At 41.2% G+C, this 23,857-nt stretch overlaps 1 protein-coding gene across 1 annotated transcript in view; it reads left to right on the forward strand.

Annotated features, from left to right (window-relative positions):
* adamts17 (ADAM metallopeptidase with thrombospondin type 1 motif, 17) overlaps window positions 1-23,857 on the forward strand; it is a 401,456-nt gene that overhangs the window by 126,510 nt on the left and 251,089 nt on the right. The window contains exons 6-7 of the mRNA XM_048615713.1: window positions 6,071-6,176; window positions 13,396-13,542. Coding sequence (XP_048471670.1) covers window positions 6,071-6,176; window positions 13,396-13,542 — 253 coding nt within the window. The remainder of the gene's footprint in view (window positions 1-6,070; window positions 6,177-13,395; window positions 13,543-23,857) is intronic.

A 23,857-nucleotide genomic window follows, 5' to 3' on the forward strand; every position in this document is an offset into this window, starting at 1 on the left:
GCCTCCTGCTCCTATATAAAGTTCTGAGGGGGATAGGCAGAAATATTTCCCCTTCGAAGTTTCAATAACTATTGGCAATTTTCAGGTGAAGAACAGGAGGTTTAGAGAGAATTTTAGGAAAAATATTTTCACCCGGAGGATTTTCGGTATCTGGAACTCACTGCCTAAAAGGATGATAGAGGCAGGAACTCTCAAAACAGACAAGAACTACATAGAAGAACACTTGAAATGCCATTGTAAAAAAGGCTGTGGGCCAAATTGCTGAAAAATGGGATTAGAATAGATGGATGTTTCATGAATGGCATGTACATGATGGGCCAAAGGGCCTTTTCAATGTCGTAAAATGTCTGACTGTTGAAACTGTAGACTCGATTCTCAGCATTCAGGCATTTGTAGAAAAAAGGAAGTGACACTAAAGGACGGATGTTCTAGATGAGAGAGGGATCAATTCAGGTTCGGCATCAATTTTCTGAAGGAATTGGCAGGATTACAAACAGATTTTTTTGAGTTTGGTGTATTTTTGAGTATGGTGGAGTTAATGGTGGATGTTTAGATATTCTGTAAGTATTTCAATGACTGCACAGAACATGTTTTCATCAATTTCGGAGCAATGAAAAGCAATGGTGGAAGATGTAGTATTCAATAGTGGGGTAAATAGAGGAGCTGCGTTCATTTTTCTCTGCTCATGAATGAGTGCCAGTGAAATAAAGATTAGACATTTGTTGATTACAGAGCAATGTGGTTTAATTGCACCAGTTCCTACTGCTGACGATTGATGTCTTGTGAGCGCACATTTATAAATCCAAAGGAAAACGTTTTGTCACATAGTTATTTAACAGTGTAGAGCAATTAGAAGATAAAATATATTTTGTTAGTAATCTCCTTGGTAACTACAGCTTCGGGAAAGCCTCAAGACCACGGTTGTTGGAGTATGATTGATAAGCTGCCGTTGCATTCTTAAAGACCAGGGTATACTCCTCCATTATTTTTCTGTCATTTGGGAGGAGGAGGGTTCACATCAGTACTACTCATTTGGAGAATTATCTCTTACAGGCACATTCTGATTGTGCTGTCTCTCATTGCACATTTACTGAAAGTGACCAACTGAAACAATTCTAGCACACAGTCTTAAACTATTTGTGCAGCCCTCAGTCTGGTAAACACAGAATCAGTGATGAAGCATCATAGCATTATTATCAGATTCTACGTAGTTATTTTCAAACAAATGAATTCCTTTGCAGCCTACACCCTACAGTTTCCAGACTAACTAATTATAATTATTATGTAACTGTTAGGATTTTGTTGCAACAAACTGCATTAAACCAAAGGCAGGAAGCTTAAACTGGTGTTTTGTGTTTTGGTTCTTCATTTGGCTCCCTGCTAATGCTGCTGCTTGTTCAGTTTATCAACACATAAACAAACATGATCTTTTTGATTCACTTTGTTTTCATTAGCTTCCTTTGATGGAAAATTGTGTTTTTAATCACTTAGCTCTTGTATTAAAATTTGTTAGACTTTCTTATTGGAACTGGGTTGTCTCTCCCCACCTTCTTTGTCATACCAACCCTTGCCAGGTATCGGAATCCTGAGACCTGACAGAGCATACATTCAAATACAAGTCTTGAGACTCATCAACAATCTCATCAAGCACAGGAAACATGAGTTGCAGTGGGGCCCAACCCAGCTCCATGGTAGATTTGAAACCTCTTTTCCCTGGTTCACTCAATACTGACAAATCAGGCATTGCCAGGCCATGAATGGTTGGTAGTTAACAGCCACTGTACTTCTTTGCTTCAGAGATAGGAGGAACTGCAGATGCTGGAGAATCTGAGATAACAAGGTGTAGAACTGGATGAACACAGCAGGCCAAGCAGCATCAGAGGAGCAGGAAGGCTGACGTTTCGGGCTTAGACCCTTCTTCTTGGCCTGCTGTGTTCATCCAGCTCTACACCTTGTTATCTCTGTACTTCTTTGCTATTCAGTTATAGAGTCATAGTCATAAGAGTCATACACCATGGAAACAGACTCTTTGGTCCAACCAGTCCATGCCCACTGTAATCCTAAACTAAACTAGTTCCACCTGCCTGCACTTGGTCTAAACGTTTCCTATTCATGTACTTTCAGGTCTCTGCTGCATTAGAGATCAAAGAATCATAGAGGTCTACTTTTCAGGAAAAGGCCCTTCTGCGTTTAAAGTCTGCACTGGTCAAAAACAAGCACGTAACTATTCTAATCCCATTCTCCAATACTTGGCCCATAGCCTTGTATGTCTTGACAACACAAATGCAAATCTAAATACTTCTTAAACATTGAGGGTTTCTGTCTCTATCACCCTTACAGGCAGTGAGTTCCAGATCCCACAACCAAGGCATACAAAGCTATGGGCCAAGTGCTGGAAAATGAGATTAGTACAGTTAGGTGGTTGTTTTTGACTGGAGCAGACTCGATGGGCCATAGGGCCTTTCTCTGTTCTATATACCTGCATGACCCTCTGGGTGAAAATGTTTAGGCAGAAACCCATCAGACCTAAAGTCATAGCGTCATACAGTATAGAAACAGGCCCTTAGGTCCACTATGTCTATGCTGACCAAGAAACACCAAACTATACCAATCCCATTTACCCTCACATAGTCCATAGCTTACTATGCCCTGCCATTTCAAATGCTTGTCTGGATGCCACTTAATGTTGTGAGAGTACCTGCCTCCTCCACCCTCTCAGGCAGCACGTTCCATTCTTTCCACCACCCTCTGTGTAAAATATTTTTCCTCAGATCCCCATTAAACCATTTAATCCTCACCATAAACTTATGCCCTTTGGTCTTAGACTTGTCTGCCATGGGGAAAAGATTCCCATGACCTACCCTATCTGTGCCTCTCATAATTTTGTATATCTCAATCAGATCACCTGTCAACCTCTGCTCCAGCGAAAACAAACCCAGTCGATCCAGTCTTTCTGAGACTTTCCATCCTAGGCACCATCCTGGTGAACCTCCTCTGTACCCTTAAGTGATTGTAACGAGGTCAGTCAGCAGGATCTCATAGAATATGGGTTCCCTGATTGGAGCTGTTAATCTAGTCTGATTAGGTAGCCCTGGCTGACATAAAAAGGAGAGACTCAGAGTTTCTGACACTGTGGTAGCTGACTTTGAATGAGGTTGTACTAAAGTCAAGGACTGTTCATGTGTAAATTAAGGGTGACTTGATGACCGATGCCAGTCTCTGTGGAGTTATTTCATATCCTGTCCAGTGTAATCACATACTTCTGATAGTGTAGCAACCAGAGCTGCACATAGCATTCTATCTATGGCTTAACTAATGCTCTTTAAATTTCCAACAAGACACTTCTGCTGCTACATTCTATACCCCAGCTAATAAAGGCAAGCATCCTGTATACTTTCTTCACCACTTAATACCTGCTGATCCCTTTAGAGATCTCTGGGCTTGTACACCAAGATCCCTTTCTTCCTCAGTATTCCCTAGGGGAATTCATTGTGTAAATCCTTTCCTTATTAGACCTCCCAAAATGCATCACCTCACACATAGCAAGATTAAATTCCATCTACCATTGCTCGGCTTAATTTATTAGCTGATCAATATCAGACTGTAACCTGAGACCATCCTCCTCACTATTATTAACACACCAATTTTTGTGACAAATGCAAATTTACTAATTAAACTTTCTACATTCACATTCAAGTTGTTAATACACGTAAAAAAAAGCGAGGGTCCCAGCACCAATCCATGTGGTACACCACTGGTCACAGACTTCCAACCACAAAAACTACCCTCCAACTTCGCCCTTTGTCTCCTTTGGGCAAGCCAGTTTTGGATCCAGTTTGCCAACTTGTCTTGGATCCAATGGGCTCTTACATTTTGAATCAACCTTCCATGTGGGACCTTGTCAAAGGTCTTACTGAAGTCCATGTAAACAAAATCAACTGCACTACATTCACCCTGTGCCTCCTGCGAGCAAGTAAAAGTATCTGGAGAACAAAGATCAAGGAGCAGTGTTTTGATCAACACAAGAATCATTTGAACAAATCCTATGGTACTGTGACCACTGAATTACCATCCCAGCCATTCCCTTCACCCATAACCCCCATGTTTTTTTTTCTTGTCCATCTGTCTGTCTGTGTGTGTAGAGGGGGAGTTTATAACGAGGTTCAAGCCTTAACTAGTAGAGTTATATGTTGATAGTCCAATATTGTGTGCCTGAGATTAGAATCTAATTACTTATAATAAATAGTAATTTTTGTTAACTACAGAAACTTGGTCCATCAACCCCTGTCTAAAAGACAGGTAAATTGGGGAGTTTCGTGTACTTTTATAAAATGTTTAACTTTTGTGATGATTTTAGAAATAGCGGGGCTTGATTTCCAGTTAGATAACCCAATGAGGTGTAACATTTGAGCATGAAAGAGAATAAGTTCCAAAGAAATGGAGTGTGGGAGAGTGGAGAAGAAGTTTATGAAGTCCTGAGTAAAGAGTCTCTAGATGCTTGACCTGCACTCTAAAAGCAGCTTGGGGAACAGGCTGTACAATGAACCCTAAGGTTTCAATAATAACATTTTGACATCCCAATAATTGTGATTACTACTGTGTCAGGAAGTTTTGTCACATGTGGTACAGATATTAATGCCCATCGATTTGCCATGTGTTTCATTCTGGTGTTAAGTGGTGAGGCGTAATTATATGGATGCAGCTAGTGACCTCCTCCAGCATCACCTCTAAGCTTTCCAGCGTGTCATTCACCATTATCAAATAACGCCAGAAGATAATATTGTTCAGTAAATGACCATCCTCCGGCTGCAATGCCCTTGGATCCTGCAGGTGAGGTCAGACATGAATTCATCCATTGGTTCATAAATAGAACCCTGCTCCTCCACTGGCAATGGGTTTATACTTTGTTTATGGTATGTAAAGCACTTCCCCAATGATTTTCTTAGGTTATAACATGGAGTGAAAGAATGTGGTGCTGGCTGCTTCTCTGGGAGTTGTGGCTGGTTCTTTACAATATTTACTGAAACAGAAGAAGAGTCAGTTATTATTTTTCTCTTTAAGGCGCTCCTTTAAACATAGCACTTAAGGATGCTGTCATATTAACACTATGTTAGAGAACGTGTGGGTGGAGAAGAGATTACAGAAAATGGATTTGAGCTCTAAGAATTGGCATTAAGATATCTATAAATCCCCATTTAATTATCCTCAATCTTACTGGAAATATTGTTAAAGATTACACATGTTATTAGCGTTAACATAAAACCAGACAAAATTCAACCAAGAGCTAGGATGAGTATATGAATAGGAAAGGTTTACACGGATATGGGCCAAATGCTGGCAAATGGACCTAGATTAATTTAGGATATATGGTTGGATTTGGATGAGTTGGACCGAAGGGCCTGTTTCCATGCTTTACAACTCTATGACTCTAAGAGCTGGATTTGCATCGCAATAAGCCATGTTGTCATGGACACAAACCCTTGTTCTGAAGATAGGTCACTGGACCCGAAAGGTTAACTGTGCTTTCTCTCCACAGTTGCTGTCAGACCTGCTGAGTTTTTCCAGCAATATCTGTTTGTGTTTCTGATTTCCAGCATCCACAGTTCTTTGATTTTCCTGTTTTCATGGAACTCTGCTACCTTTGCAAGCATAAGACATAGCAACTTTGGGCTTTCCCAAGTTCTGGTTCAGCTCACGTCACTCCTAACTCTGTCATGTCATTTGTCAAAACATTTAGGATAGCTTGTGTGCAAAATATTTCTTGTTTCTCTTTGTATGAAACTGCCCTTCCATCACCTCATGTGGAAACAAAAAGTGATGATGTTTTATTTGTACTATTGAGTTAAAAACTGAGCCAAAGCTCTCTTCAAGTAAGGAGATTTAGGAGATGACATAAGTATCAGAACTCGGGAGAATGCAGCTGGCACTGAACTCTGTGTGTTACATATTGTGTGTGGAACCTGGCTCCTGTTCCTCACTCTTACTAAGCAGGAAGTACAAAGCAGGCTTCATTTAAATTGATTTTGCCTCCAGTTAATTAATCATTTTTCATTTTTGGATTCTTCCACAGGAATTGGCTACCTTGGTGGAGCATGCAGTGCAAAACGCAAGTGTGTGCTTGCTGAAGATAACGGTCTCAATCTGGCCTTTACCATTGCCCATGAGCTGGGCCACAAGTATGTTAATATTGAATCTCGATTATAACTTCAGTTATCAGCCTCAAGATTGGAAGCAGTCATGCATGTTAAAATGGAAACATCATTAATTTAAATGTGCTTGAATTCCAAGATACACGTTCTGTATTTTCCAGAATGAGGATTGAGTTTCCACTCCAGTTCTGATTGTGTCTGACAATAACCAAAGTAGGCGTATCCAGATCAGTGTTACATGGCCCATGAAGTGTGACAGAGACAATGTTATATGGCTCATGGTGTGTAATAGGAACAATGTTGTGTATAGTCTGCCTGAGGCCATAGCAAGGTTGAATTTCAAACAGGACAGGAGAGAAGCTTAAGTTGATCATACAACTTTCGCATCCTTCAAACAATTCAAAGCACTTCCTAACCAGCAAAAAAATGTTTTTTGAAAAATGTTCCATGCTGTAATATAGGAACAAAACAGTAATTTTATATGCAAAGAACACGATAAATGATAAATTAGGCTGTTTTAGGTAGCCTTGGTTGAATATTAAATGTGGACCGTAGCAGTGTTCCACAGGGATCAGTGCTGGGTCCACTTTTGTTATTTATATAATTCATTTTGATGAGAATATAGAAGGCATGGTTAGTAAGTTTGCAGATGACACTAAAATTGGTGGTATAGAGGATTCTGAGGGACAGGATGTACATGTATTTGGAAAGGCAAGGACTGATTAAGGAGAGTCAACATGCATGGGAAGTGGTGTATTACTAACTTGATTGAATTTTTCGAAGAAGTGACTGAAAAGATTGATGAAGGCAGAGTGATTGATGTCTACATGGACCTCAGCAAGGCGTTTGACAAGGTTCCATATGGTAGATTGGTTAGCAAGGTTAGATCACAAGGAAATCAGGGAGAGCTAGCCATTTGGATACAAAATTGCCTTGAAGGTAGGAGACAGAGGATAGTGGTGGAGGGTTGTTTTTCAGACTGGAAGCCTGAGACCAGCAGGGTGCTGCAAAGATCGGTGCTGGATCCACTACTTTTTGAAATTTATTTAAATGATTTAGATGTGAATATAGGAGGAATGGTTAGTGAGTTTGCAGATGACGCCAAAATTGGTGGCTCAGTGGACAACGAAGAACGCTATTTCAGACTACAACGGGACCTTAATCAGATGGGCTGATGGGTTGAGAAACCACAGATGGAATTTAATTTAGATAAATATGAGGTGTTGCATTTTGATGAGGCAAATCAGGGCAGGACTTATACACTTAAAGGGGGGGTTCAGGGGAGTGTTTCTGAACAAAGAGCTTATAGTACAGGTTCATAGTTCATAGGTAGACAGAATAGTGAAGAAGGTGTTTGGTACGCTTGCCTTTATCGGTCAGTGCACTGAGTATAGGATTGGGATGTCATGTTGTGGCTGTACAGGACATTTGTTCGGCCACTTTTGGAATACTGCATTCAATTCTGGTCTTCCTGCTATAGGAAAGAGATTAAATTTGAAAGGGCGCAGAAAAGATTTACAATGATGCTTCTGGGGTGGGGGGGCTGACATTGAGCTATAGGAAGAGGCAGAATGGACAGGGCTATTTTCCCTGGAGAGTTGGAGGCTGAGGGTTGACTTTATGGCGGTTTATAAAACCATGAGGGGCATGGATAGGGTGAACAGCCAAGGTCTTTTTCCCAGGGTAGGGTTGTCCAAAACTAGAGGGCATAGGTTTAAGGTGAGAGGGAAAAGATATAAAAGGGACCCGAGGGGGAACCTTTCGTACTGAGAGTGGTGCATGTATGGAATGAGCTGCCAAAGGAAATAGTGGAAGCTGGTACAATTACAACATTTATGGGTGTCTGGATGGGTACATGAATAGGAAGGATTTAGAGGGATATGGGCCAAATGCTGGCAAATGGGACTAAATTAATTTAGGATATCTGGAGGGCATAGATGAGTTGGGCCGAAGGTTCTGTTTCTGTGCTGTACAACTCTATGACTCAGTGACTCTCTGATTAATGATTCCTCCATTGTTTTTGGAACAAAATCCTGGAATGTGCTTGTGGACTACAGTGGTTCAGAATAAATCACCTCATCATCACCATTTTCAGGACATCTAATAACAAGCAATAAATGCTAGCCTTTTTCATATCCTGAGAATGAACTTCTAAAAAATATCCAGGACAATACTTGTGTTCAATCAGAGCATAGTGATCCCTTTAGTACATCTAACTAGTTCTTCCGATGGTGGGTTAAAAATCAGAAGAATGCCAGGACCACGTGAAAAGTGACTTAGTTATGTGACTTAGTTAGTTAAACACCATCTGTCAGATGTAGCAGAGGAAGTGGCTGTTTCGTCTGCCTGTCATCACGGAAGACAAGAATTTGCACCACAAATCATCCAGTTATCCTTGTCTTGTTTTCCCAAGTGAGTTCACAGATAAAGGCCAACAAATATGTAGGGAATACTTTCTTTATAGTTTTTCATATTTTAAGGACTGTAATAGCTTTACACATGTATGCACCTGAGTGTTTTGGATGAATGTGCAAGGAAGTCCATATCCATGGTTTGCGTGTGAGATTATGCATGTATGTATGTGTGAATGAGAGTGCAAGTGAGTTCAAGTCTGTATGAATGCATGTGTCTGAGCACATGTTGACACTACCGTACCAAAATGTATATATTTTCAGTTCAAATGCAGGGGCACACCCTGCTGTCTTGGGGACGGTATAGGATTGGTTGCCAGAGGTGAATTAATCTTTCACGTTGGCAGAGGACAGTGGGAGAATTCAGAATGAGATGCACTTCACAATGGCTGCTATGTAATATTTTTATAAAAGTAGACAGCGGGAGAGAGAGGTTTTAGAACAAAGCAAAGTTTCAATGCAAGTGCTGTTGTCACTGTCTATTCTCCAATGTTCTTTAGAAGATTACATCTGGCTGCAGCGGCTAAGGATTTTCCACAATTTTAGTTCAAGAAAGTTGCTTTTAATAAATGCAAGCAAACATGTAGAAAATGATAACAGATGGGCAAGGGATATTGTGATCTTACGTGCACAAGTGAATCTGTTTTGATAGTGATTGTTGATGAAGTGTAACAGGGCCATTAAATTTGTCTCATATTTGTGATATGATATGGAGGTGCCGGTGTTGGACTGGGGTTTCAACTGATGAAGGAGCAGTGCTCCAAAAACTTGTGATTTCAAATAAACCTGTTGGACTATAACCTGGGGCCGTGTGACTTCATATTTGTGATAATCTGCTCTCAGTTGAAAGCATGTTTGTGCTTTATTTGTAGGATGGACTCTCCACTATTTCTAATTATCTTAATAACTCTGGATTGGTTTAGCATTTCAAAATCCAATTTTATTAATATTTTAGAGTAATTTTCAAAGTCAAATGATGAAATCCTTGGATTCTTTTGAATTTCTGTTAAATCCATGCGGTGCCAGCATCAGGATCATTTTTCATATCAACTCCTTTGTCTGTCGAACTGTTCTTCTCTCTCTTTGGGCTCTATCTCCACCTATCAGTTACTCTTTAGCCCCTCCACTCCCACCCTGTCCTCTGCATAAAAACCCAACCATTTCCTAGCTACTATCAGTTCTGAAGAAGAATTACTGGACTCGAAACATTAACTCCACTTTCTCGCCACAGATGCTGCCTGCCCTGCTGAGATTTTCCGATAATTTCTCTTTATGTTTCATTTTTCATGTCTCGCACAACAGGCCTGTTTTAGAGCTTGCTGTTTTAAAAGTATTTCTCTAGTTCTGTTTAAATCAAAACCACTAGCTAGCTCGCACTCCTTTTCCTCAGTAATTTGGACTTGTGTCAGCCGATTGTCTGTAACTGACCTGGTCAGTGAGGGCAGGTACAGAAATGACGAGTTGCTGTGAGGGTTTGGCTACTTAAAGTCTCAAAAATGAGTTCCACAATCTTGTAGCTTTTTTTTTATGTTTGCTGCATGATATTTGCGCACTTTCTTTGCCTGGCAAGGACAGGTATGTTTGGGTACAAATGCACAATCTTGTCCTTACCACACCTGAATGTGGGTATCAACAATGTTACCATGTTCGAGATGAGCTTACTCATTGCAGATCAGGACAGAAGGTTAGATTTTCTTGGCCTTCAGGAAATGGTACTACTCTCTTTGGACCATAAAGATATCTATATCTATTTATCTATCTGCCGGAAAGTTGTGTGCCTAGTATATGACTGTTCAATTCTTCCTGATAATTTTAATCCCACAGTTTTGGTAGCAGAATTATAAACATGTTTCGCACTTTCCCCAGTGCCTCTACAACATCTTTATAATAGGGAGATCAGAACAATACATAGCAATCAAATGTGGTCTAACCAAATTCTCTATAAGTTGAATGGAATTTCTCTTCTAATGAGCCCTGATGCTTTGTTTGCTTATTAACATGTACTAAAACATTTTGTGATCTGTGCCTCAGGTCCCTTTGCTGCTGGGCCAGCATTCACATCTTTGCATTCCAAGCACTAGCTTTTGCTTATCTATGTTGAAATTCACTGGTGTATTGTGCAAATCTGTTAATTTTGTTTGGTATCTTGTCACAAGTTCCTTCAGTGTTACCATTATTGCAAAATTATGTGTCTTTAGTAAATTATGAAATTGTACTTCCAATTTTTGAGTATAAGTTATTTATGTAAATGATGAATACAGTGCTCCCAGCAAAATCTACTTCCCACCTTTTACCGGTCTGAGTACCTAGCTTACCCCCTGCTTTCTGTTTTTTGTTTTGTAATTTATTATCTATTCAGCAATGAGTACCCTTTTTTCAATTGTTCTGACTTTAGTCATGAGACTACTATGTAGAACCTTAGTGAAGGACTTTTGGAAATCTAAATAAATCCTTTCCATCCCCGTGTTTCAGTATATTGTGTCTGATCCTAACTCTGGTTTGCTGTGTCCCTGACCTTTTTTCCATTGTCCATGATAGGTTCTTTATTCTATGTGCCAATTTGTTCCAAGATTCTGTTCCTAGACTCTCTGCCTTAACACCATGTTGCAAAGTTGACTCAGTGCCTCTTCAACCTCTCTCGTATGTCTCCCATTACTCACCTGTAGCCCTGTGATTGCCAAGGGGAAGTTTTTTTTCTAGAGAATAGAGAGTCCATCTTTGTGGATAAACAAGGCAGAAAAAGTGATGTAGACATTAAAAAAAAGGAACGTGTAATATGGATGTGCTAAGTATAGAATGTCTGACTAACTTGCAATAAATTCTTTGAGGAAGTATCAAGGAGGGTCGAAATGGTAGTGCACTTGATGTGGGCAACTTGGTCAGAAAAATGTAAACCAATGAAAATGTCAAGTTGGATTCAAAATTGGCTCAGTAATGGGAAACAAAAGATGTTTGTTTCTGGGTGGCTGAATAGTTAGCACTGCTGCCTCACAGCACCAGTGACCTGGGTTCGATTTCAGCCTTGCGCAACTGTCTGTATGGAGTTTGCACGTTCTCCTCTTTTCTGCATGGGTTGCCACCAGGTGTTCTGGTTTCCTCCCAAGGTCTAAAGATGTACATGTTAGGTGGTTTGACCATGCTAAATTGCCTAAAGTGTCCAGGGATGTGTAGGCTAGGTGCATTAGCCATGGGAAAAGCAGGGTTACAGGGATAGGGTAGGGGATGCTTTTCGGAGGGTTGGTGCAGACTTGATGGGCCAAATGGTCTCTTTCTATACTATAGGGATTCTATGATCTATTCTAAGATCAGGGTGTTTTGTGACTGGAAGACTGCTTCCAGTTGATTCTGCAAGGTGTCTTGTGGTATGTATCGTTGATTTGGATTTAGATGCAAGAGACATTATTAACAAGCTTTCAAAATGGGCTGTTGTTAGCACTGTAGAAGAAAGCTGTAAACTGCAGGACTATGTCAGTGGACTGCACAGTGGAAAGGGGGTAACTGGGAATTGAATCTGAATAAGGCAATGAATTTGTGGAGGGTAAAAATAATGAGGAAATACATTATAAATGATAGGACACTAAGATGTCCAGAGGAACTGAGGGACCTTGGCGTGTATATGCGTTGATACTTGAAGGTAGTAGGACAGGCATATAAGATAATTAAGAAGGCGTACAGTGTACTTTCCTTCCCCAGCAGATATATAAAGTATAAGAACTGGAAAATTGTGCTAGACTGCATAGAACACCAGTGGACTACAACTAGAGTACTGTATGAAGTTCTGGTCACCACATTGTAGGGAAGGTGCAATTGGACAAGAGAAGGTATGGAAGAGATTTACGGGGATATTGCCAGGAATGGAGACCTTTACTTATGTGTAAAGATTGGATAGGCTGGTGCTGGAACAGGAAGAAGATAAGGGGAGATTTAATTAAGGTATGTAAGACTGTGACTGGCTAAAATGAAGTTAGAATAGAATAGAATAGCCTTTATTGTCACGAGCACTCGAATGAGTGCAGTGAAAAGTTTGTAATGTTGTCTCTCGGCGCCATCTTAGGTACAAGGTACCTACAATGCAAATACTTTGTGTTGTCACAGAATTGAAATAGTAGAAAAAAAAACTAGCCTGGGATTACAGAGTTAAAAGTCCAGAATGACAATTAAAAAGTGTCTTTAAAGTGCTCAAGTTATAGTCCTTTTCTATTGAGTGCGTGGCTGCGGGGCTTCAGAACACGAGGCCTCCAGGATTCGTCCCCCTGGCCAGCCCATGTTCACTCTGCTCCTGCTCCGTGCTCTGGCTGTAACTTGGCTCCCCTTGGCCCACGCTTGCTCTGCTTCCTGCTCTGGGCTCGGGCCTGGGACTCGCTTCCGAGACTCGGCCCAGTCTCGCTCTGCCCCACTCCCTCTCTGAGACAGCCAGCGCTCGCTCTGCTCCACTCCCCGCACTGGGACTCGGCCCGTGCTCGCTGTGTTCCCTGTTCTGTGCTCTGACCTGCAACTCGTCTTCCCTTGTTTCACCTCCATTAGTTTAAGATGTTAAAAGTTGGGGGGCGGGGGACAAGAGAAACCGCTGCAAGGAGGGAAAAAAGAAGAAGGAGAAAGGAAAAGGAACTGGTGAGCAGAGGAACTCTGGCTGGATATACTATTCCACCATTCACTTGGGTATATGTTATATGAAGGTTCAGTTCTGATGGTGTTGGAGTAGCAAGGCTGCATCTGAGCTCCTGGCCCGGGGCTTGTCTGCTTCTGACTGCTTTTTTTCTCTTTTACTTTTGCTCTTTTCCTTTGCTCTCTTTCTTTTGCTGTCTTTCTTTTTTCTTTTCTTTCTTCTTTAAAAGCCTTTTTGGTGTCTTCAGCAGGACGAGTGTGAGCCTGGCCTCCCGAGCATGTGCGGCAGCAGTTGCGAAGAGTCAGCTCCTCGGGGAGAGCAAGGCCCTCGAGTGTGGGCCCAGTAGCGAGAGGTGGCGCCAGTGTGGTGACTTCAGGCAATGGCAGCAGCACTGGCCTTCAAGATAGCTGTCTGTCTCTCTACAGTCAGCGCTGGAATCAGGACGTTGGACATTAGCTGTGGCAATGTTATATGCCCGAATTTGTACTTTTGGCAGATCGACGCAAGCAGCAATTGAATCGATGGTGGTGTTATAGGCCCAGTGTGGTAACCCTGGTGGAGGAGCAGCGGTGGCAGTGGTGACCCTGGAGCGGGACTATGATGCAGAGGCATTGGTGGGCCCAGAGGCCATTATGTAGAAACCCCCAACACCCTGATGTCGAGCAGAGCGCTAGAAGGGAGAAAGAACTCTGTTTTTAGTCATACTGTACTTATGTCTTTAAAATCTTCTGTAAATCAAAATGGCGCAGGAACGTGGTGACACGTTACATTTGTCACTGTATTTAATTGTGAAATATAAGTGACAATAAATCATTCAATGTAATTTAATTTAATTCAATTCAGTGACTGAGAAGGACCTTTTTGTCTGTCAGCAGTCAAGCCAATAACCAGAGAATGTAGATTTAAAATTGAAGGATAGAGGGTAATTGAATTTTTGTTTCACCCAGAGGGTAGTGAGGATCTGGATTGTCTTGCCCAAACGGTGGTAAACGCTGAAATCTTCATCACTTTGCTAATACAAAATGGCACTTGAAGTTTTGTAACCTACAAGGCTACCTGTCAAGATCTAGGATTATGCTAAATAGCTTTACTTCAGCTGACACAGACGCAATAGATCTTCTGAGATGTAAATTTTCTCTGTTTATACATTTCCATTCAAGTACTTTCATTATCAGAATGGCTGTGGGCTTCCTTAAATTGCACGCTCAGAGCTCCCTCATAGTCTCCGCTATGAAAACTCCATTATTTGCTTTACTGATGGTGGCTGAGGGCTAAATATTTTCCAGGATACCAGGGAGAACTCCTCTGTTTTTCTTTCAAATCATGTCGTGGGATCTTTTGCATTCACTTAAGATGACAGGCACGTCCTTTGTTTAAAGTCTTATTCAAATTATGCGTCTGCAACAAATCGTCTCTAGTACAGCAATGGATTAGGTACAGATTCTTCGGTGTCGTTCTGACGTAGAGTTAACAGTGCTACTCACTGATGCATGGCTGCCACCTAACATTAGGATTCAGCATTTCTAACGTATGAAATATTACAAGTTTTGTACGAACAGAAGCAAGTTGGCAGGATAATTGTAATATGTTGTGTGCTGCACTCTATCCAGTTGAAGGATGAGAGGGTAATGAAGAATATGAATACTTTGAGGCATAGTAGCTGCTGCTTGAAGTGGAACTTAGTATGACATGCATTTAATCAAGGATTGTCTTTCCCTTGAGGCTTGCACAGGCAGTTGCTCCATCCAGAAGGACAGAATTTAAATAATAATGAGATGTTTTGCTGTATTGCCCTCCATAACTCTGTTAAAACCATCTGTTCATTGAGGCAGTAGCAGTATCTGATGCCACCAGGTGGAGCTAAAGCAGAAAGAATGTGTTGGTAAGATTTTAACTCAATCAACCCCACCCACCTACAGAGAGTTAAAATTGGGCCCATTTTACTCACTGGTTGCTGTTCAAACAGTTTTTTGCAATTAAAGAAAAAATTTACAGACAATGTTGCCCGAATGTAAGCTTTATGATATTGCCATGACAAACAACTCGCATTGTGCCAATGTTGGTAAAATAAATAGGGAAATTGCTTTGAGACCAAAAACCCCAACCGTTTGTGTGAAAACTTGCAGCTCTTTAAAAACTTGAGATTAAGGACCTTATGGGAATTCAGTTATACTATCATTACCCTGTAATTGTACTTACAGTTGGGAGATTCAAATTTCGAAGTAAAATCAGTGGGCAAGTGAGTCAGCCTTGCAGTCTCTGCCAGTGTTGAGGATGACAGCTGATCCTTGTATTTCTAAGTGTTGCTCATTATAGAATCAAATGTTTATGTTATGTAGGAAGCTATTGTGCCCATTATGTCTGTGCTGGACTCTTATATGGATAGATTAAAACTGAAATGATTTTGTGTCAGCTATTAGCTTGAGCATGATCTTGCACTATAAGGAGCATTTAACACAGCTCAAAGGACTGAAACAGCATGAGAAACAAGGAGAAATCTTGAGCTGTTTGGGCAATATAAATAAAATGTAGTCAGGCCTTCGGTCTCAGAGCAGGGATACTGCCTTAACCTTTGCGTAATTTCTGGAATAGTTAAGTGCAGGTGCTCTTCAAAGTGAAACCCGTTGAAGTAAAAGTAATATTGAGAACTATTATCTTAGTTTTGGCAGGCATGATGCAGATGAATTTTAAGAAAATGGTGAAATACATGTGCCGTGCTGACATTGATTGGCTCCTCACTGCATGATGTTAGTCTCCTATCATTGAACACAGAGGCTAGACTCTGATGCCTTTAAACAATAAATGTTGTGTCTTGAACAAGGGAGAAGTACCTCTTACTGGAGATCACACTTGTGAAGCAATAATAGAATGTTAGCACAGATCTTCAAAAGTATGATTTAAAACAATGTGTTCTGTGTTTATAAAACTGAGAATATAAATTGCTTGTAAATTGGCCCTCAATAGAAATAAAAATAAGAAAGTGTTAAACAATTGTACAATGTAAAAAGTACTTCCACAGAGACAATGAGAACAGAGATGGAGGGGGAAGGTTGAAGAGAGATGAACCATAATTAGATGAAGTAATTTGATGTGGTTCTAATTTGTTGGCAGTTGCAACAAGTCCTTGATAGCTTTGACCCTGAACAGAACTTTAGTCTTAATCTGCAGCATGTCGTGCCTCACTCAGTGTGACTAACACTGAAGGAAATTTCCTGCTGGCCTTACTGTCAGCAAATGTTCAGCTTCAAATGAAAGTTTGCATTTGTGCTCTGCTTTAAATATGAGTTTGGATTTGATTGCTGGTCTGTAAACCATGTGCCAAGAGCAGAAGCAGTTGGAATAACCAGCTGGAAACTCCTGAGCAAACTGAAAGTGGCAAATATTAACACTTTACATAAACCAAAACATGCTGTTTATTACAGTTGCTTCACTGGTGAGGAGGGACACTGACAATAGATGATCATAGGAGCAGAAAGTGTTGGAGAAACTCAGCAGGTCTGGCAGCATCCTGGAGAGAGAACAGAGTTAACCTTTTGGGTCCAGTGACTGTTCTTCGGAACTGGGAAATACATATTCATAGATTGAGTCATGAGATGGTGCAAGAAATCACTTGCCTGGGTGTTAGTTTTCTGCATTTTTGCTATAATAGCACAGTTATTACCATCACTCAGTTCTATGACTTAATCAGGGAAATGTCCTGAGATAACTGTTTGCCAGATAAAGTCGTGTGAAGTGTTAGTCTGTTATAACCGTGCCACACTGTTCAAAATCCTTAGAGTCATAGACATCTACAACACAGAAAAATACCCCTCGCACATTGTGCACACACTGGTCATAAAAAAAAACCTAAGTTTTTAATTCCATTTTCAAGCACTTGGCCCGTAGCCTTGTATGTCTTGGCATTACAAGTGCAAGTCTAAATACTACTTAAATGTTATATGGGTGTCTGCCTGTACCACCCTTGCAGGGAGTGAGCTCCAGATTCCCAGCACTCTCTGGGTGAAAAAGTTTCTCTTCACATTTCCACTAAATCTTCTGCCACCTGGTCATCGATCCCTCCATCAAGTGGAAAAGTTTCTTCCTGTCTGCCCTATCTATGCCCCACATAATTTTATACCCCTTAATCATGTCCCCTCTTAATCTCCTCTCCTCTAAGGAAAACAATTCCAAACTGTCCAATCTCTTGTCATAATTGAAACTCTCTAGCCTGGGCAACATCCTGGTCAATCTCCTCTACACACTCCCCAGGTTAATCACATCCCTTCTCTAATGTGGATTCCAGAAAACTGCACACAATACTCTAACTGTGGCCTAACTAATGTTTTATACAGTTTCAACGTAACCTCCCTGCTCTTAAATTCTATGTCTAATAAAGGTAATTACACCATATACCTTCTTAACCACATTACCCACCTGCCCCAATACCTTAAGAGACCAGTTACGTGCACACAAAGGTCCATCTGATTCTCGGTGCTTCCCGGGGTCCTACCATTCATCATTGCCTGGTTTATCCTGCCCGAGTGCATCACTTCACATTTCTCTGGATTGAATTCCATTTGTCACTGATTTGACCCATCTAACCAGCTATCTAGCCATCTAACCATCTAGCTAACTATATCTTCTTATAGTAGAAGGCTGTCATATTTTCAACCCCATGAAATTTTGTATCATTTGCAAACTTACTCGTCAACCCTTCTACGTTCAAGGTTAATGCATCATGTCTGTACAGACACCTGAAAGAGCAACCCAGCTAGTCTCATCTTCCAACCCTATCTTTCTAAATTCATCACTTTCAAAAATATATCCAGCTTTCTTTTGACACCTTCTATAAAATCTGCCTCCATCACTGTCCTAGGCAGTGCATTCCAAATCCTAACAACTCTGACTAAAAAAGTTTCTCCTCATCTCAGTCCTAGCTGTCTTGTTGACAGTCTTGAAATTGTGACCCTTAGTTACCAATGTAAATCCTTCTTTACTCTGTTAAAATTGTTCATAATTTTGAAAAGGCCACTTTTTAATCTTCTCTGCTCCATGGAGAATAAGCCCGAATTTCTCTAATTTTCCTTTGTATTGAAAATCCCTCATCCCTGGTATCATTCTAATAGATCCCTTTGCACTCTCATTGTGGCTTTAAGATCCTTTAAATAAAGTGCCCAGGTATGAACTTATTACTCCAAATTGTGGTCTAACCATTGATTTGTAGAGATGGAGCATAAATTCCTTGTTTTTAAGTAATCTATATCTCTATTTATAATCCCAAGGATCTGATAAGCCTTCTTAACAACTGTTTCAACTTGCCTGGCCACCTTCAGAGAATTATGTACTTGAACCCTGAGGTCGCTCTGCTCCTGTACTCCTTTGAAAGCTATACATTTGAGACTGTATTGTCTCTGTATTGTTTCTTCTACCAAAATGCATTACCTCCACATTTCTCTGCATATGTGACATTTGGCTAACTTGTCAATGTCTTCTATGGTCAAAGGTGTTTTCTTTTCATATCTTTCCACGAGGGACAGGTGATATACAATGGCCTTACAAAATGCAGCGTTCTGTGGCAACGAGACCAAACCCATCCTTCGCAACAATTGGGAAATCTCAGTACGTAGTGAGGGTCTATGCACAACTTAATGCAGCCACACACAAAGTTGGCCATCAGGATAAGGGCAGCATTCGGTATGTCCTCCTCCTATACCTACCCCCCCCCCCCCTTCCCATTCAGAGCTTTGTACATGGTGTTCCTGTGGATACGGTCCATCTTTGACCTCCAGATGAAGTGGAAGATGGCCTGGGTGACCGCCATTGCACAGGCTCGGTGAATGGGCCAGACCTGCATCACAGACAACAGCACTGAGAGAACCTTACACAACTGATGATCAGATTTTTATTCCCAAAGAAAGAGGGAGCAGTGTACCCACCTGCCTAATTTCTGCCTCACTTTTGCAATAGGCTTCTCCCAGATTTTGGCATATGCCCCAGTCTCTCTGAACCATGTCCCCACCTTCAGGGCAATCTGTTGTTTATGTTTCGTACTTTTGTGCTTTTTCTCAAAATGGAATTTTATTCAGTATTTGGGAGTCATTTTTTTGGCTCCTAAATATTTGTTTTTTCTCTGTTGAATTCTGCCTATTTCTCACTTGTAGACTGAGGGATGTTTTAGCAGAATTTCAGGCTGATTCTGTTAACAAAATCTGTACTTTAACTATGAACGTGAGACAGGTGTTGGGAAGAAAGGTCAATCTGCTATTGGCTGGAGGATGGAAAAGCATCTGAGTGTAGAATCTGTTTCAGGGAATGCCTCCCTTCTCTTTTTTTGGCAATGCCCAGAACCTGTTATCTGCATTTTCAGTTCTGGCAATAGGGAAATATGATCAGGCCCCAATTCTCAGCTGAGCTCACCTCTGTTACACAGCTGAGCCCAGTCTAGCACATGAGTGACTGACTACACTACTCACATAATGTTTTCATTTCCAGTTTCTGCTTTGCACTATGGGCCAATTATTGAAGCAGAGACCTCCCACTGAAACCACCCTGAGCGTCAACAGTCTCCCAGTGCACAATGGCTGACCTGGCAGGATGAATCTAGACATTGGCATTTTGTCAGCTGAGGGTTCCAGACTGCTTCCCAGTGTTGCTGAATTACTGGACTATAGCTGAATAAAATAATTTGAAAGCAGATGTAATGAAAGCAACCAATTTATGGGCCCAGTTAAGAATGAGTCCCAGTCTGTTTTGCTTCCATATGGTACATGTGAAAAAGTAAAACCACTCCAAACAGAGATAATGATATGAGAAGCAAGGGACAGAAAATATTTTCTGGTTCATTTAGTATTTCTCTCGGGTATTGAAATATCCCCTCACCCAAAAACAATGTCATCTCTTGGGAGAGGCAAATAAACCTCAGCACAGTTTGGGTAAGTGTAATAGGAGAAATTCAACGCAGTCGCATGTTTTATGAGACCAGAACTGCACACACTACTCCAGTTGTGGCATAGTCAAAGTCCTGTACAGCTCCAGTATTACCCCACTGCTCGTGTGTTCCGTTTACCTTCTTAACTATCCTATTAACCTGCCATGCCACCTTCATGGATTTATGGAAAAACACCCCAATATTCCTTTGCTCTTCTGAGCTTCCTAGTGTCTTGCCATTCATTGAGCAACTTTGACAAAGTTCAAGTTGATGGGAATCAGTTGGTTCAGGGAGTTTGTCCAGTGGTTGGAATCATAACCAAGCACAAAGAAAGATTGGTGTTGTTACAGGTGAATCATCTTAGTCCCAGGACATCATAATAAGTTCCTCAGGGTAGTGTCCTAGGTTGATCCACCTGCAGTTGCTTCATCAATGGCTTTACCTCATCATGAGATCACAAGTGGGGATGTTACTGCTGATTGTAGTGTGCTCAGTGCAATTTGTATATTGCCTGATACTAAAACAGCCCATGCCTATGTGCAGCAAGAACTGATTATGGGTTGAACAGATAAGTGGTAAATAACATTTATACTATGCATTTATACCATATGTCTATACCATAAAAATGTCAAACAAGAACATTCAGACAAGATTCTAACCAACTCCCCTTGGACCAGCATTATAAACACTGTGTTTGGAAGAGTGAGTCAGAGGCTTTGACATGAAGACAGATTTGACATTTCTTCAGAAAGATTCTCTTCTTCAGAGGGTTCCCTCAGAAGTCCCTTCTGTTCTGAAGAAGGATCGTTGGACATGAAACGTTAATTCTGCTTTACCTTCACAAATGCTGCCAGTCCTGCTGAGTTTCTCCAGCAGTTTCTGTTTTTGTTTCAGGTTCCAGCATCTGCAGTTCTTTGTTTTATCATCAAGTAGCTAGCAGCTTGATTGTCCTGTGCCCCATTCACCATTGATGCAGCAATATATACCAGCTGCATGATACACTGCAGCAATGTGCCAAAGCTCCTTCAATGGCATCTTTTAGATCCATAAATAGAAAAACTAAAGAACTGCTGATGCTGAAATCAGAAACAAAAACAGAAATTGCTAGAAAAACTTGGCAGGTCTGGCAGCACCTGTGGAGAGGAAGCAGAGTTAAAGTTTCAAATCCAGTGACCCTTCATCAGAACTAAAACTTGGCTTTCTCTCTACAGATGCTGCCAGACCAGCTGAATTTTTCTGGCAATTTCTGCTTTCCTTTCAAACCTATGATCTCTACCACCTAGAAGGAGAAGACAATGGTTGCATGGGAACATGATCAAGCAAGTTCTCCTCTCATCATCCTGGTGTTCCGTCACTGTCACTGAGTCAATATCCTGGAACTCCCTTCCTAATAGCACTGTGGACATTCCAACATGCATAGGTTATTTTTGTTCAAGAAGGCAGCTCATCACCACCACCACCTTAAGGGAGTGAGAGATAGACGATAAATGCTAGCTCAACTGGTGATGTCCCCATCCATGAGCAGGTAATGATTAGTGCTTTGTCCTGGATGTTGTAGGATCTATGCTCATTCAGGCAAGTGAGGAGTATTCCACTCCTGACTTGTGCTTTGTAGATAGTGGACAGGCTTTGGAGAGGCACAAAGAAAATTATTTGCCACAGAATTCCTAGGATCAAACCTACTCTTGTAGTCACAGTAATTATATGGCAGTCCAGTTCATCTTCTGATCAATGGTAACCCCCAGAATGTTGACCATGGAACTCAGTGATGGTAATGTTATTGAATATCAAGGGGCGATGGTTAGATACTTTTGTCTGAGATGGTCATTCCCTGGCATTTGTGTCGTGCAACCTTTGCTTTCCACCATCAGCTCAAATCTCGATATTGTCCTCTTCTTGCTGCATTTGGATATGGACTGTTACAGTATCTGAGGAGTTGTGAATGGTGCTGAACATTGTATGATCATTGGTGAACTTCTCCACTTCTGACCTTATGATAGAAGGAAGTTCATTCATGTAACAGCTGACAATGGTTAGGCCTAGGATACCACCCTAAGGAATTCCTGCAGAGATGCCCTGGAGCTGAGATGACTGACCTCTACAACTACAACCATCTTCCTTTCTGCCAGGTATGACTTCAACCAGCAAAAGAGTCTTCTCCCATATTCCATTTGCTTCAATTTTGCCAGAGTTCCTGATGCCACACTTGATCAAATGTAGCCTTGATGTCAAGTGCAGGCAATCTCACTTTGCCTCTGGAATTGAGCTCTTTTGTCCATGTTTGAACCAAGGCTGTAATGAGGTTAGGATCTGAGTGTCCTTGGTGGAACCCAGACTATCGGTGACGTATGACTAAGCAAGTGCTGCTAGATAACGCTGTTGATTATACTGAATATAAGTTTGCTGATAATTGAGAGTAGATTGATAAGACTGTAAGATGGCAGGAGCAGAAGTAGGCCTTTCAGCCCACTGAGTCTGCTCCGCCATTTGAAGAGATCACAGCTGATCTGATAATCTTCAACTTCACTTTCCTGCCTTTTTTTCCCCTTTTATTCCCATAATGATTAACAATCTGTCCCTCTCAGCTTCGAATGTACTTAACAATCCAGTCTCTACATCCCTCTGTGGTGAAGAATTCCACAGATTCACTACCCTCAGAGAATATTATGTATTTCTAAATGTTCTGCTATTACATCCTTTGTAATAGACATGAACATTTACCTCATAACAGATGGGCTGGCAATTTGTTGGGTTGTATTTGTTCTACTTTTTGTATACAGGTCATAACTGGGCAATTTTCCATATTGACAGGTAGATGCCAGTGTTGTACTTGTACTGGAACAGCTTGGTAATGGCATGGCAAGTTCTGAAGAACATGTCTTCAGAACAATTTGTCAGAATGTAGTTAGGCCTTATCCTTTGCAGTATCCAGTGTGCCCAGCTATTCCTATATATCACGTTTTGTGAATCAAGTTGGCTATAGACTAGCATCTGTGATGCTGGGGGACCTCTAGATGAGGCTGAGATGGATCATTCAGTTGACATATCTGAGTGAAGATTGTTGCAAATGCTTCAGCTTATTTTCTGCACTAATGTGCTGGGCTCCTCCATCATTGAGGATGGGGATATTTGTGGACACCCGCATCCACTGAGATGTTTAATTGTCCACCACCATTCATGACTGGATACAGCAGGACTATAGAGCTCAAATCAGATCCCTTACTTGGGGAATTGCTTAGTCCTTTCTATTAATTGGTGTATGTACTGTTTAGCATGTAAATAGTCCTGTGATGTGGCTTTACCAGGTTGACTACTCATTTTTAGGTATGACTGGGGCTCTTCTGACATCCCTCCTTTCACTCTGCATTGAAGCAGGTTGATCCCCTGCTTGATGGTAATGGTAGAGCGGGGGATATGTTGGGCTATGAGGTTGCAGATTGTGTTAGAGTACAATTCTGCTGCTGATGATAGCCAACAACACTTCATAGATCCTCAGTCTTGAGTTGCTGCATCTGTTTGAAACCAATCAATTTAGCATGGTGTTAGTGCCACACATCACGATGTAAGGTATTCTGAATGTAACAGGGCGACTTGGTCTTTACAAGGAGTCTGCAATGGTCACTGTCATGGACAGTGTATCTGCTGCAGGCAACTTTGGTGAGGATAAGGTAAAGTATTATTTTACCTCTTGTTGGCTCCCTCACCAGCTGCCATAGCCCATGTCTAGCAGCTATGTCCTTTAGGTCTTGACCACCTTGTTTAGTAGTGCTACTGCCAAGCCGCT

The sequence above is a fragment of the Rhincodon typus genome, chromosome 33 (assembly GCF_021869965.1).
Source record: "Rhincodon typus isolate 14 chromosome 33, sRhiTyp1.1, whole genome shotgun sequence".
In the NCBI taxonomy this organism is placed as follows: Eukaryota; Metazoa; Chordata; class Chondrichthyes; order Orectolobiformes; family Rhincodontidae; genus Rhincodon; species Rhincodon typus.